Source organism: Euphorbia lathyris, chromosome 3 (genome assembly GCF_963576675.1).
Source record: "Euphorbia lathyris chromosome 3, ddEupLath1.1, whole genome shotgun sequence".
Lineage (NCBI taxonomy): Eukaryota > Viridiplantae > Streptophyta > Magnoliopsida > Malpighiales > Euphorbiaceae > Euphorbia > Euphorbia lathyris.
Genome location: NC_088912.1, coordinates 54,919,738 through 54,935,843, shown reverse-complemented (window position 1 = coordinate 54,935,843; position 16,106 = coordinate 54,919,738). Strand labels below are relative to the sequence as shown.

General features: G+C 37.4%; 2 protein-coding genes across 2 annotated transcripts; one reads left to right on the top strand and one right to left on the bottom strand.

The window, feature by feature from the left end:
• Positions 1-1,640: 1,640 nt before the first annotated feature.
• LOC136222954 (pentatricopeptide repeat-containing protein At2g13420, mitochondrial-like) lies at positions 1,641-3,630 on the top strand. Its single transcript, XM_066010653.1, has one exon. The coding sequence runs from the start codon at positions 1,720-1,722 to the stop codon at positions 3,253-3,255; it is 1,536 nt and encodes a 511-aa protein (XP_065866725.1). The 5' UTR covers positions 1,641-1,719; the 3' UTR covers positions 3,256-3,630.
• LOC136222953 (BRASSINOSTEROID INSENSITIVE 1-associated receptor kinase 1-like) lies at positions 3,383-15,323 on the bottom strand. Its single transcript, XM_066010652.1, has 11 exons — positions 14,863-15,323; positions 14,224-14,356; positions 14,051-14,122; positions 11,691-11,834; positions 7,126-7,197; positions 6,941-7,012; positions 6,781-6,857; positions 5,123-5,251; positions 4,697-5,038; positions 4,039-4,433; positions 3,383-3,952 (listed from the first exon to the last, which is right to left on the bottom strand). Exons 1-11 carry the CDS (start codon positions 14,942-14,944, stop codon positions 3,635-3,637), a joined length of 1,836 nt encoding a protein of 611 aa, XP_065866724.1. The 5' UTR covers positions 14,945-15,323; the 3' UTR covers positions 3,383-3,634.
• Between the last annotated feature and the right edge of the window lie 783 nt (positions 15,324-16,106).

Sequence of the window (16,106 nt, the reverse complement as noted above, 5' to 3'; positions counted from 1 at the left end):
AGGAGAGCGTACATACGCCTTGACGGATCAAAGAATACGAAAAGGCGCCTTTATTACCATCCATGAATGGGAATAAATACAATTAAATGGCAATTAATAGCCATTAAAGGGGAATAAAGACTTGATTGTTCGAATACCTCAACTCTGAGGGTTTCAATGCTAAATACTGGGATTAATGGAGAATTGATAGCAATTAAAGACGAGTAATGACACGACTCTTCACCTGCTTCCCCATTAATGCTGAAGGTTACAAAAACCTATATAAATACCCCAACTTCCTAGGATCAAAGGTACACTTACTGATTCTTTACTTTTGTGCTTACAGTTTATTCTTAGAAATATCACTGACTTTGGCATCGGAGTGTCCCCGGCCGATCCCAACGGCGCCTCACATGAAAGTGCTCCGATCAAGGATTTTTCCACAAGTTATCAAAGATCAAGGGTTTGCCCGTCATTGGCGGCTTCAAAACATGAGGATTAATGAGGTACTTCTTAATTTTCTCGAAGGCCAACTGACTAGACTATCGGCTTTCTTTCTTTAACAGCTTGAAGATCGGTTCACAGACTATAGTAAGTCGCGAAATGAACCTACTGACATACTAAAGTGATACCAGGAAGGACCGAACCTCTTTTTCTATCTTTGGAGCGGGCATATCCGTAATAGATTTAATCTTATCTGGATCCATCTCAATACCTTTCTGACTTATGATGTGTCACAGTAATTTTCCAGAGGTAACCCAAAAAACACACTGCTTAGGATTCAGGCGAAGATTGTATTTCTCAATTCAAGTTAAAAAACGATCCAAAAATGATGTGATGTTTTTCTCTGGTCATAGCTTTGACGAGCATATCATCAACATAGACTTCGACTTCCTTATGGATCATGTCGTGGAGAATGGCTATCACCACCCCATGATAAGTGGCTCCAACGTTTTCAACCCAAAAGACATTACCCGATAACAATAAGTCCCCCATTTCGTCAAGATCTGATTATACCCGGAAAAACAATCTATAATGGAGTACATTACTTCTCTGGCGGCACTATCTATATATCAAAACATCGAAGTGTGGCAAAGGAAAGTCGTCTTTTTAGAGATGCTTTATTGAGATCTCGAAAGTCGACGCATACTCGAACTCTGCCATCCTTCTTTGCTACAGGCATAATATTGGCAAACCAGTCACATTGTTGAACAACCTCGACAAACTTAATTGCAAACTGCTTAGCAATTTCTTCTTTGACTATAAGAGCCCACTCTAAAAGGAATCGTCTCAATTTCTGCTTTACTACTTTGATTTTTGAATCAGTTAGAATTCTATGCTCAACGATTTCCCTGTCAACTCCCTGGGCCACAAAAAAAAAATTGCAATTTTATTAGTTTTTTTTCTCCAAAAATGTTTGGTTTTATCTAAAATGGAACCGCCTTATTTATGTATTTTCATTGACAATTTTTCTATTTATGTGAATGTCGTTTTCAATTTGTAAATTGAAAAAAAAATCATACAAATTAAGAAATACAATTAATATAGAGTTAAACTAATTAATATAATTGGTTAAAATTGAATGCTTAATTAGAAAAAGAATTAATTTACTAAAATGGCTTATAAAACTAAGCAAATAGACAACAAATAATAAGTGACGAGTTAAATAGCAAGATTTCAGATTACTTAACGCCAAGAGTGGTTTCCAGCTTCAGCTTCAGCTTCCGAATTGGCATTCCAATGGCGATATTGAGGTTGTTATTCCAAGATCGCATTTTGTCTTCCTTTCCTCCTCCATTATGCCGTCTCTTCTCCTCTTCTTTTCCCGTTCTCCATCCTTCAAACGACGCCGAATTACTCTCCCAAATCCTCCTCCACCATCACAATCCTTTCCATTCCATGGAATCTTCTCTCCAGCTTCACGGTATCTCTCTCACCTCTTCCCTTCTCCACCAGACACTCCTCCGCCTCTCTAATCACTCTAAAATCGCCCTTTCTCTTTTTCACTATGCTCTTTCTCTCCCTTCTTCCGCCGTTACCTCCTCCGCCACCTACGATCTCATTATCGATATTCTCTCTAAGGTCCGTCAATTCGACGTTTCTTGGCAGCTCATGCTTGACATGGAAAGCAGACATATCCACCCCACTTCAAACACTTTCTTCATTCTCATTCGCAGATTGATTGCCGCTGGATTCACTCGTCAGGCCATCCGTGCTTTTGATGATATGGAATCATTCATTACGGAAACCGTTGATCACACCCATTTCTGTTTCTTGCTTGATACCTTGTCTAAGTATGGCTATATCAAACTTGCTGTTGAGATTTTCAACAAAAGGAAGTTTCGGTTCTCTCCCAATGTGAGGATGTACACTGTTTTGATATACGGTTGGTGCAAGATTGGTCGAATTGATATGGCGGAAAGGTTTTTAAAGGAGATGGATGAGAGGGGAATTGAGGCCAATGTTGTTACCTACAATGTGTTGTTAAATGGGATTTGCAGAAGGGCAAGCCTGCACCCAGAGGGTAGGTTTGAGAGGACGATAAATCTTGCAGAGAATGTGTTCGAAGAAATGCGGCAGAGAGGAATTGAGGCGGATATCACCAGTTATTCTATATTGCTTCATGTGTATAGTAGGGGTCATAAGCCCCAAATGACGCTTGATAAATTGAAAGTGATGAAGGAGAAGGGGATTTATCCAAGTGTAGTGACATATACTTCGGTGATTAAGTGTCTTTGCTCTTGTGGGAGAGTTGAGGAAGCAGAGGAGTTGCTTTGTGAGATGATGAGAGATGGGGTTTGTCCAAATGCAGCTACCTATAATTGTTTCTTCAAAGAGTACAGGGGAAGGAAAGATTCGGAAAGTGCATTGATGTTGTATAGGAAAATGAGAGAGAAGGAGGTGTGCTGTTTGAGTATACAGAGCTACAATATATTGTTGGGGATGTTTATGAAGTTGAACAGGATGGAAGTTGTGAAAGAGATATGGGAAGATTTATGCAGAAGCAGTAGAGGAGGGCCTGATTTGGACTCATATACAATGTTGATTCATGGATTATGTGAGAAAAACAAGTGGAAAGAAGCATGCAGCTATTTCGTGGAGATGATAGAGAGGGGTTTGCTTCCTCAGAAGGTTACTTTTGAGATGTTGTACAAAGGATTAATTCAGTCAAATAAGTTGACAACTTGGAGAAGATTGAAGAAGAGGCTTGATGAAGAATCAATAGCATTTGGCTCGGAGTTTGACAAGTATCACTTGAAGCCCTACAGACGATGACGATGATGTTGAGATTGTCAATTTTGTGATTGTATCAATAAGTACTGTACAATCAAGCTATTGTTTTAGATTTGTACTTCATATCATATTTAAAAAAAAAAAAAAAACTAAGATAATATATAAAATATGTATGAAAGATATAAAAATATATTTATTTGTATAACAATGTCCACTAATTTTGAATACATGAAAAATATATGGTGGGTGCTTCAATGTTAGCCAGCACCTGACGCCCTATTGAAATTACAACAACATTGATCAATTTCAACCATTTGATATATAAACTACATACACATGAGAGGGAAAAAAAAAAAAAGGAAAAAATATATGCACAAATGTGTTTCTTAGACAAAATGAACAAGGTAAGAGATGGATCATCTCATCTGGGACCAGATAGTTCATCCGGAGGTATATGAGACATGGAATCCACAATCCAATTCGCGTTCGGGTGATGATTCGTGTGGTTATATTCTTGACGGAATATCTCGTCTTTCTGCCATTCTTCCCATCTTTCTGCTAATCCATCACCTTCCAGCATTCTTACCACCTCCGACATCTTTGGTCTTTCCATTGGAGACCCCTGTGTGCAAAGTAGAGCCACTTGGATCAGCTGCTCCACCTCGCCATCATCGTAATTACCCTCAAGATCCGCATCAACCAATGTTTCCAACCTCTTGTCTTTTAGAAGTCCTTTCACCTGAAATTTCGAATGTAACCTCAAAAACAAAACAAACAAATCTTTATGATGATGGTGTTGATGAAGAGAAAACAGTGAATACATACCCAATCAAGTAACATAACATCGTCATCATTTGCAAGCCGAGCAAGATCAAAAGCCCTCTGTCCAGTTATCAGTTCAAGAAGCATCACACCATACCCAAAAACATCCGTCTTTTCCGAAGACTTTCCAGTTGACAGGTACTCAGGCGCTATATGCCCAATAGTGCCACGGACTGCAGTTGTAACATGAGTGTCTTTGTAGTCCATGAGTTTAGCCAAACCAAAGTCTCCAACAACTGCTTCGAATTCCTCATCTAACAAAATATTTGCAGCTTTCACATCCCTGTGTATGATCTTGGGATCACAGTGATCATGCAAATAAGCCAATCCCCGAGCAGACCCTAATGCAATTCGCTTCCTCATTGGCCAATTAAGTGGCGGCATAGTTTCCGAGCGCTCTATATGAAGAAATTAGTTAAATTATGAGCAATTATTTACAAGACAGACTTTCAAGTTCTCATACATTTGCAGAGAGTTTTATGATTCCACAGTTCTTGATGTTAAAACTTGTATGGATTTAAAATCTTAAAATTACAATTCTAATATATATAATTCAGATATCAATTGGAGCTGAAAACAGTTTGGACCCAATGTCACGCATGATGTCATCAAAACCATACATATGTTTAAAGAAAAAAGGATGGACCAAAATAGTACGGACCTCTTAAACACGAAGCAACACTCCCATTAGCCATTAAAGGATAAACAAGCAACCGTTCCGTCGGAGTCATGCAAAAACCACGTAGACGAAGCAAGTTCCTATGTACAGCCATGCTGATCATTTCTACTTCTGTCTGGAACTGTAGCTCCCCACCCTGTGTACGTTCCTCTTTCAATCTTTTTACAGCCACTAGAGAACCATCAGCTAACCGTCCTTTATAAACCTTCCCAAATCCACCCCTACCCAAAATGTGTTTGTTACTAAAATTATCTGTTGCAACTTGTAATTCGCGCAAAGAAAACCTCTTAAGCTGTCCAAGATGGACTTCTGGGTCCTCTTCAGCTGCAAAGAGAAGTAGACAGTAAAAACATAACTTATGAAAACAACTGAGATCAGTCAAAACATTAGCTTCACTAAAATACCAACCAGGTACGTCAAAGAAATGATCCTGTGGTTTTCTGCGTCGCCAATAAGCAAGAGCAATGGCAGGTGCAGCGAACAGCAGAGCAGCACCAGCAGCAACTCCTCCAGCAATAGCTCCAGTTGCACTGTTACCTATTGGAATGATATTCATTGATATAGGACACCAAGTTCATGCTATTAGCTGGCACGACTAGAAGAATCAGCATTTTTACATCAAAATACCTTTGAATGAAACAATTCAGAAAATTCAACAGGTCATAAAATACAAGTATTTTATCTAGATACTCTAAAGTCCAATTCATTTTTCATGTCAGATGTTGAATTTCTTGCTTGTTTGTCTATATGTTAAACAATTATGGCTTTTCTTTAATTTGTTTGTACATTCTCTTTTCATTCTTTGTTTGTATATTCTCTTTCCTTAAATGAGCCTTTCAATCACTTGTTCTTCAGTGTACTTCGTATCACCCACCCTTCTTTCTTCCATTGATCTACCAAAACATGCTTGTCCAAAACATCTTTTGTTAGTGGTTTTATTCGTAGATATATTCTTTTGGTCCCTAGCCGGATAGTGTTATAGTCAGTATGAAGTGTGAAATGGCAACTACAAGATGTGCAATATTTGTGTTAGTAGTACACGCAGATTACAGAAACCAGATGGACTTTGACAGAAACTGGAAGCCTATGTTGCACAGAAACGGACACCAGGAAATGTTATTTCTAAAAAACATAGGATATGGAAACGCAGGGGAAACGTGTAAATATTTAAAATATAGGGATATATTTATAAATATTAAAAGTACAATAATATATTTGAATTTGTTTATGCTATATTTAAAAAAAAAAGATCAATATGGAACTTTTATGTATCATCACCCGTTATTATAAATACCTAGAGGAGCAACTCTTATCATAAACATATTATTGATAAAAGAATGCAAGTGAACAATAAAAAAAAATTGATATTTCTACTCTACATATGATTATAACACTGACTAGAGACTACGAATAAATAGCGATTGTGGAATAGCAATTATCAAAAATTAAGAAGTTCTAGCTAAAGAGGAAGTTCCAATTAGCCAGAAGTATAGTCAAAAGTGGAATTGGATTGTGTTTGCCAGTGAAACGGTTTCCTAAATCAGAAAAGCATTTCCTATTTTCAATATTTACAGAAACGCGCCCGGAGACGTGTTGAACTAAGATGGGTTGTAACATGAGACTATTTGCGCTCGTATTAATTTTAAATTTAGAGAAGTACAAAAGAGAACAACATGTACATTATAACTATAAAAAAAAAAAAAAAGGGCGGCCCGGTCGCATTACGCGTCCCCGCTGAGCGAGGGTCTGGGGAGGGGTCCCACCACAAGGGTGTATTGGGGGCAAGCCTTCCCTTGCCAATTTAATTGGCAAGAGGCCGCTCCTAAGACTCGAACCCGTGACCTCTGGTCACACGACAACAACGTTTTACCGTTGCGCCAAGGCTCGCCCTCTTGTACATTATAACTATATTTGATATAAAATGTAATCACTGAATTTAAACAGAAGAGTTGAACACATGCCTTTAGAAGAAAAGAAATATGACCAAAAAGCTTGGTAAACAAGAAAAGGTGGATCTCATCAGAACATATAGTTAATGAATATAAGAAGTTGACATCAATACTAACCATTGGGAGTAGTTGCTGGAGGAGTCAGAGGAGGAGGTGGAGAAGGTGGTGGAGTGTTCAGAATATTATTTTGAAAACTGCAAAGAAACTCGGTGATAAATTAAACAATTTATTCAGTAACTTTTACCCATAAAATTGACATAATTAACTTTGAACAAACCTGATGGGAGTGAATAACGAAAAGGATCCATTGACGGGAACATCTCCTCTTAATTTGTTATTTGAAAGATCCCTGCATGGCAATATGTCTTTAAAACAATAGATGATGCAAATGTATTTTAAGAATAGAACATAACACTAATGCATTCATTTATTATAAAAGAAAATCAGTACAGAAGTACTCACAGAACTTGCAAGGATGAAACTGTAGTCAAAGACATAGGAATAGTTCCAGACAAAGTATTGTTGTTGAGACGCCTATTTCACAGAGTATAGATTATCATTTTCAAGATACTTATCAAGTTCTCCAAGAATCAACTTACTACAAGATGATAATAATAATAATAATAATAATAATAATAGTAGTAGTAGTAATTTATAATCTAATATAAATGAAAAGGTCTAAACACATGCAAAATAAGCGTGTGAGTTATTAAATGGGGAAAGCCCACTTCATAATGTTAATGATATATGCATTACTATTTATTAACCTATATTACAGCACATAAATGGGCTAAAGTTTTTGAATGGGAAAAAAGAAAGAATAAATTTATATGGTTGGGCAAGAAAAAGATGATCTGAAATAAATATAAATCTGTATAACCCCTATACAAAAATGAGTTAATTCTATTATACTAAGACAAATCTGTTCCTAGGGCTGTAAATGAGCCGAGCCGCTTCGGCTCGATAAAAGCTCGATCGTGTTCGGCTCAATTTATAAACGAGACGAGCTTGAGCATGGTGAAGCTCACAAGCAAGCTCGATTATAGGTTCATGAACAAGCTCATGAGCAAGCTCGATTATATTGTTCATGAACACGCTCGTGAGCAAGCTTGGTTCAATTATTTTTTTAATAATAATATTTCTATAAAAGGGGAGGGTTGCGGTAGGTTTGTGGCGGCCAGCGTAAAACTTAGCCACATCTTATGACATGAACCATGATATAAATATCGTTGGGGCGTTCCCTACTCAGCGACGCGCTGCACTTCCTAGACCCGGGTGTAGTGATAAATGTGCAAGGGTTGCTAGGTCGTCGCCCCGAAGCGGCGCGCCACCCCAGGACCCGGGGGTGGTGTCAAATATGCAAGGGTTGCGGGTAAATAAGCTAGTCCACGGTAATGGTAGGGGTAGGGGTAAGGGTAGTAGGTTACGCTTTGGGACATGGAACATAGGTTCTTTGACAGGAAGATTAGCTGAAATTGTAGATGTTATGAAGAGGATGAGAATAAATATAATGTGCCTACAAGAAACCAAGTGGGTTGGAGCCAATGCTAGAGAGATAGCTCCTAAGGATAAGGGTAGAAATGGAGTAGGTATTCTTATTGATAGGGAGTATATTGATGATGTAGTAGCGGTGTCTAGGAAGAGCGATAGAATTATGAGTGTTAAGCTAGTGATAGGGGATGAGGTTGTGAATGTCATTAGTGCATATGCGCCACAAATAGGATTAGATGTCTCTATAAGACAAGCTTTTTGGGAGGACTTAGAGGAAGTGGTGCAACAGGTTCCTAGGGATGAAAAAATGGTACTGGGGTGATCTCAATGGACACGTGGGTTCTAGGCGAGATGGGTTTGAGAGTGTTCATGGAGGGTATGGTTTTGGAAATAAGAATGAAGCAGGAAATGATATTTTGGAATTCGCATTAGCCTATGACTTGAGTATTATGAACACATGGTTTATGAAGAGAACATCCCACTTAGTGACTTATCGGAGTGGCGGTAATGCGAGCCAAATTGACTTCTTCTTAGTAAGGAGTGCTTGGAGAAAGAGTTATATTGATTGTAAGGTGATCCCTGGTGAGAGTACGACAACCCAACATAGAGTAGTGGTGCTTGATTTTCGAAGTAGGAAATCTATAAGAAAACAAACACCACAAGTAGAGACTAAGATTAAGTGGTAGAAATTGCAAGGGGAGAATCAACAAAAATTTGTGGATGAGATGACCAAAAAAGATATTTGGACTTGTAATATGGATTTAGATATAGATTCGATATGGACTAAGATGGAGCATAGTATAAGGGAAGTAGCGAAGGAAGTTCTAGGGGAATCTAAAGGTAGCATGCCATCGGGTAAGGACACATCTTGGTGGCCAGAAGAAGTACGACAAGCAGTAAAGAGTAAGCGAGAATCCTATAAAATATTGGGGAAATGTAGGAGTGACGAGAACTACGAAAAATACAAAGAGGCTAAAAGGGAAGTAAAGAAGGTCATACGAGATGCTAGAGGAAAGGTGAATCGGGATCTGTATACAAGATTGGATACGAAAGAAGGGGAAAGAGACATATATAGAATTGCTCGGATGAGAGATAGGAAGACGCGAGATCTCGGAAAAGTTAAATGTGTGAAGGATGTGGACCAGAAAGTCCTAGTTGGAGATAAGGATATCAAGGAACGATGGAGGTCCTATTTTGATGACTTATTTAATGGAGATCGCAAACAAGAGGTTGGAGATATAAGTATCCATCACGATATGATAAATCATGAATGCCTGCGGAGAATTCAAAAGGGTGAAGTCAAAATGGCATTAAGTAAGATGAAGTTGAAGAAAGCAGTGGGACCTGATGGCATCCCTATTGAGATTTGGAGATGTTTGGGAGAAAGAGGAATCGAATGGTTGATGACGTTCTTCAACAAAATTTGGAGAAACAATAAGATGCCATCAGAATGGAGGAAAAGTATCTTAATCCATTTGTATAAGAACAAAGGCGATGTCCAAGATTGTGCCAACTATCGGGGAATCAAATTAATGAGTCACACTATGAAACTTTGGGAGCGAGTGATCGAACAAAGGCTAAGGAGGACGGTGAAGATCTCGGAAAACTAGTTTGGCTTTATGCCCGGAAGATCAACTATGGAAGCCATCCATCTGATGAGACAATTAATGGAGCACTATCGAAATAAGAAGAAAGACTTGCATATGGTTTTCATTGACTTGGAGAAAGCATATGATAAGGTACCAAGGGAAGTACTTTGGTGGGCCTTGATAAGGAAAGGCATTTCGCGGAAATATATTGACATCATAAAGGACATGTATGAGGGAGCATGCACGAGTGTAAGTGTTGGGAAGACTGAAGAGTTTCCTATTACGATTGAAGTGCATCAAGGTTCCACACTAAACCCATTTCTTTTTGCCATCGTTATGGATGAACTAACAAGTTCACTTCAAGATGGTATACCATGGTGCATGCTGTTTGCAGATGATATTGTGTTGGTTGATGAGACGAAAGAAGGAGTGGAGAGGAAGTTGGAACTATGGAGACAAACTCTAGAATCTAGAGGCTTTAAGTTGAGCCGAAGTAAGACAGAATATTTGGAGTGTAAGTTTAGCGGCCATAGGAGTAGGGAGGCAGGGACAATCACCCTAGATGGGAGAGTTGTTCAGGCCTCGGATTGCTTCCGGTATTTAGGATCTATTATCCAAACGGATGGAGAAGTAGATGGAGATGTTGCTCATAGGATTAAAGCTGGTTGGTCGAAGTGGAAGAGTGCTACGGGTTTCCTTTGTGACCCCCCCCGGCATGCCTAATAGATTGAAGGGAAAATTCTACCAGACGGCAATTAGACCAGCATTGTTATATGGTAAGGAGTGTTGGGCAGTGAAACACTACCACATCCATAAGATGTCGGTGGCGGAGATGCGTATGTTGAGATGGATGTGTGGTCATACGAGAAAGGATCGGGCGAGTAATGAAATAATTAGGACAAAAGTAGGGGTCACATCTATTGAGAATAAAATGAGAGAAACCCGACTAAGGTGGTTTGGCCATGTGAGACGTAGAGCGCTTGATGCGCCGGTTAGGAGAACCGAAGAGTGGCAAAGGGATGTAGTGGTGAGGGGTAGGGGAAGACCTAAGCAAACTTGGAGGAGGGTGATCGAGAGTGATATGAGTTTACTGGGAATTGAGGAAAATATGGTAGTGGATAGGACGGAGTGGAGGGATCGAATTTGTGTCGCTGACACGACTTGATTTCACGGTTTTATATGATGGTTCATGTTAGCCGACCTCGAATCATTTCGGGACTAAGGCTTTGTTGTTGTTGTTGTTGTATTTCTATAAAGGGGGAAATGTTAAATAACATAGTTTTGTGTTAAAGAAATTTCAAATCAATATAATTAATGAATAATTAGTGAGTTGTTCAAGACCGAAGTTTATGAACTGAATTAACGAGCTCCTCGTGAGCAAAGCTCGTTAACAAGCTCATAAGCAACTGACAAACAGAATGTTGAGCTTGAGTTCGGGCTCGTCAATTTTCTGGCGAGCCGAGCCTGAACAGCCTAAAGCTCGGGTCGGGTCGATTACAGCCCTATCTGTTCCGAAGAGAAAGCTTTAGAAATTGTGGTCAAAGACATAGGAATAGTTCCAGAGAAAGCTAATTGGACTTAATTTTGTTATACAATTTCTACTTCTTGCATGCTGTCTAGGTTTATATTGAACTCAACTGTTATTCTGCAAATCGGAAATCCTCTTTTGATCCAGTTCATAAAGTAGGAGTCACTAAAAATCAATAATTTCCCTTTTCTCTTCTCTGTAAGATTAAGATGGGAAAACACTTTAACTTAATGTAATCTACGGTACTGATTTCCTCAAAACACATAGTTAAGACTCAACTGAAATATCACCCAGTATTAACAGAATCACGAACCCAGGCCTTGAGCTAGAGCCAAAAATAGATAAAAGTACGAAAATACAGTACAAGGCATATGGGTAAGCTAATTACAGAAAATAAGATGAAAGATTAGCGTCCTTACAGAAAGCGGAGCCTTTTAAGGTTGCCCAATGTTGGTGGCATTTCACCAGTTAAATTATTCAAGTAAAGATCCAAGCTCACTAAGTTTGTCAAATTTCCAAGCTCTTCTGGAATTCTTCCACTTATGTTGTTGCTATAAAGTTCCCTGTTTAAGAACTTGATTAAGTGAGTTTAGTCCAAATGATGTAAATCCCATACATGTAGATAATATGCATAAGCAATGTTGATTTAAATAGTTTAAACATGCAGATACAGGAGTTATATCATTAATGGCACAGAGTAAAAAGAGACAGTTCTGCTCATGGACATGCAACATACATATACTCTTCCATACAAATATGTATATGTATCACAGTGACCTTGAGGCATCATATTTTATGTTTCTATTGGTAGATAAGTTAGCAGTCATAAATATAATTTTGCTGAACCACTCAACCCAAAAGTTTAAGCCAGTGGAGTAAACTCTTCGAGAACAGTTTTTTCAATGGTGTACAAGCACAGACCTACTCCATCTTATGGTTAAAGTTTAATCAATAAATTGGGGTCATCAAGATTCAAACTCTAGGCTTCTTGGTCTAAAAGATTCTGATATCATGTCAAATAACTACTCAATCCAAAAATTTAAGTTGATAGGTAAAGGCTCCAAGTATGGTTTTTCTATTATCTTTAACAAAGTAATGGTGAGCAATATCATACATGCTTTAATTTTGGTAGCATCCACAAGCAAGAGGGAAAAAAAAATCTCCACTTCTACAAGGCTGCAAACTCTTGAGTATAAATATGCAGTCGTCCCCTTACACTGCATTAATATATGGTTTGGGTTTGAGAAAAGAACCAGTAAATGAGCTTATTAACAAGTAGGATATTGCATTAATGAGTAATAAATAGGATTACTAAAATGGATTGGATTAGCATCTGATTGATTGGACGATTGTGTGTTACCTACCTCAGTGTCGACGGAACCCCTCCAACCATAGGGAAGAAGCAATATATAATCTTACAAGTTTTTGGTGTAGCGTAGGCATGAAATAATTCATGCTTCCTTGTAGCAAAGCGACATTGCCAGTATTTAGAAAAAAATTTGTGTGTGGGTGGGTGAGGGAAGGAATGGTGGAAATCTGTAAGTTGCTTGATTTAATATGCAAAGTTAATTGTGTAACAGAGAATTATTTTTCTTCCCAATTACTTGATACCTTTATATGTATGAGAATTATTTGTCTTCCCAATTACTTGATACCTTTAATGAAGCACAGCCATAAAACCTCAGCTTGTTGTCAAGCCCTTCATAAATTTCCCAACAGACAAAGATTACCTTTCCAGCTGTTTTTTTTCTTTTATCTTTTTTTCATCAGTTACACTGATTTATGATGTTCCTATATAAGAAGGCTGCAGTAGAAAGGTCCAAACAACTCCTGAGATCATTTTTTCAACAAACCCCAAACCATGAAAACTACAATCCTCTGAGAGCTCTAGCATTTGCAACTCATTCTTTATACTCATTAGTCACGCCCCAAATATGAGGGCGAGCCTTGGCGCAACGGTAAACGTTGTTGTCGTGTGACCACGAGGTCACGGGTTCGAGTCTTAGGAGTGGCCTCTTGCCAATAAATTGGTAGGGGAAGGCTTGCTCCCAGTACACTCTTGTGGTGGGACCCCTCCCCGGACCCTCGCTCAGCGGGGACGCGTAGTGCACCGGGCCACCCTTTAGTCACGCCCCAAATATCCAAGTCTTAGTCTCGGCTATTCTATTCGTATTCCTTTCTATAATCAGTCCTAAGCTTCTACAGTAATAAAACATGAAACCACAATAGAATCTGCCGAATCTTAGACTGCCCTATTATTTGGATGATGTAACACAATATCTTGAACAAAGCACCTTATGATAACAGAGCAACAATGAACAACCATGAAAAGGCAGAGAAAAAGCGCAGATGGAGAAGATGAAGAAATTTGTGGTATCTTGTATCATTTCCAGGATATATCAATGAATAAGAAGCACTTAAATTTTGAACATTATTCTCTAATTTATCAAGTTCCTCAAGTCATACTAACCCACCAATTCATTAAGCTATATTAATCAATTAACTATCGCAGACGCTTATATAAGCGTGTAAAAGAAGTTTCTGTCGTAATACTAGATATTGACATATTTTTCATATTCCATATACTACTTAAATTTATTCTATATTCAGCAAAGGAAAACTAATTGATAAATAATCGCATCTTAATTTCACTAATAGAAGAAAAAGAAAACAATGAAAAGGCCCACAAAACATACTTCCCTTCAACATTATTAAAATCGATCCATGAACAACCATAACGAATAAAATAAAACTTCAGCATGCATATGGTACTACTTACAAGTACTGCAAATTTGTAAGGCCACCAAGCTGTGGAACCAGTTGACCAGATAGATTTGCATTTCCGAGATCACTAAATAGACAAAAACAGAACCAGTTAGTTATCATTATTAGATAAATATTGAAAATGTTCATGAGAACATGAAGAATGTTAAGGACAATAAACAAACTTACACACGGGTGACACTATTGTCGCTGTTGCATGTTACATGAAACCAAGTGCAAGGATTGACAAGGGTAGGATCCCAGCTTTGTAAAACATTATTAGGATCAAGCAAATTGGTCTTCAGTGCATTAAGAGCGTCGCCTGCCACATACAAATAATATATGTAGAGCCAGAAGCATAAAATAAACCAAATCACATCATAGCTCAAGGTGTTTACAAGGACAATTATGGCATAATGCATTTATATTTCAAACCAAAATAAAAAGGTAGTTCCATTAGCCAAAATGTGTAGAAAGGTGAAATTCAGCTCTATGTTAGTTAGTGTAAACATTTCTAAACCACTATGAATAGATCAGCAGACAGCAGATGAAGGGAAATTCACAAACTACAGAAGCAGAATTTCTAGACACACCTAAAATAACTTACTAAATTGGAAGTTTGCTTTGCATTTGTAATGTGTTATTAGCAATTTATAATCTCAGAATATCAAAAGAAGTAATTCAACGCAGGCAACCAGTCCAAAAACCCTTGAATTTCAAAAAGTCAACACAAAGCAAATCTCAAAAACCCATATCCAAAAGTATAAGAAGACGCTGATTGAAGTAAAACTGTACACATAAAAGCAATAAACAGAATAAAAAACATACCTTCACCATTACCAGCGACTCTGTAAACGAAATGAAACAGCAAAATTAACAAGAAAAAAGCATAACGCCAGATCGCCCACATCTTTGTCTTCAATTAAAACCCCAAAATCATCGTAATGAAATTAGAAAAACACAAGCTGAAACGATTCCAATAACATAAACAAAAGCATCCAAGCTCTAGCACCCATTGACTTGCCCAAAGACAATCAAATACGCTGACTCGGTCAGAAACTAACCAGAAAGAGTAAAATACTAATGAAGTTTGATGAGTGATTTTTTTTTTGACGAAGTTTGATGAGTGATGGGTAGTGGAAATTGGGAATTGGGAATTTTTGGGAAGAAAGTTTTATATGTATTGTACATAATTACAATTACAATTAGAAGAGAAGCTTGTGTTTGGTGAGACTTTGAGAGCTGAGTCTTCAGAAACAGAGATCAATAGACAGAAAATTGGACCAAAAATGCCCAAAATAAGAAAATATAATTTATCTTTTTATATTATATGTAGTCAATGGGAATAACTTGAAAATTCCACTATATGCATTTCCCATAATTTAACAGCTCATTTTATTTCATTTTCCTATACACTTTAATTTCTAAAGTTTTTACTAAAATTCCTGTCATTATACTTTGCTCCAAATTAATCAACTACAAAAGATTTAAATAACAACCAACAAAAATATTTTTTTAGAAATTTAATTCTATAAAATCCAGTAAGTACAAATTAAATTTTACAAGCAGGAATGATACTTGTACAATTTATAATTCAACCTTAAACTCAAAACATTTTTCATTTTAAAAATAAAGCAAACTAAGAGGGTGTTTGTTTCAGCTTTTCGGATGAGCGTTTAGCGTTTCACTCCAAACCGCATAAAATATAATGTTTGGTTAGGTTTATATAATCCCAGCGTTTAGCATTTTTTCTGGAAACTGCAGTGTTCTGGAGCGTTTCACGAAAAGCTCCTATAAAATATGTTTGAAGCTTTTCATAGTCACGAAAAGCTCCTATTTGAAGCTTTTCATAAACCGCTGTTTGTAGTTATTTGTTATTGACAAAATTATCCTTCGTATTTCCATAAAATATGTTTATTCTTTAACATTATTTATATTTCTACAACATAATTACCAAAAGAACAAGGTGTTGTTGCATTCAATAAATTTTTTTTATAAAGATTATTTTTATTAATTTGTGTAACACATTTTTTATTTTATAATAGGATAAGGTGCAAAAAATACTCCTAATG

Bases quoted from the DNA above. Each gene is read 5' to 3' on its own strand.
- LOC136222953 (XM_066010652.1), bottom strand. From the start codon at position 14,944: ATGTGGGCGATCTGGCGTTATGCTTTTTTCTTGTTAATTTTGCTGTTT. The intron at 6,858-6,940 runs GTTTGTTCAAAG...GTTTCTTTGCAG, and splicing joins TCGTTATTCACTCCCATCAG to TTTTCAAAATAATATTCTGA. The intron at 3,953-4,038 runs GTATGTATTCAC...TCGAAATTTCAG, and splicing joins ATGTTATGTTACTTGATTGG to GTGAAAGGACTTCTAAAAGA.
- LOC136222954 (XM_066010653.1), top strand. From the start codon at position 1,720: ATGGCGATATTGAGGTTGTTATTCCAAGATCGCATTTTGTCTTCCTTT.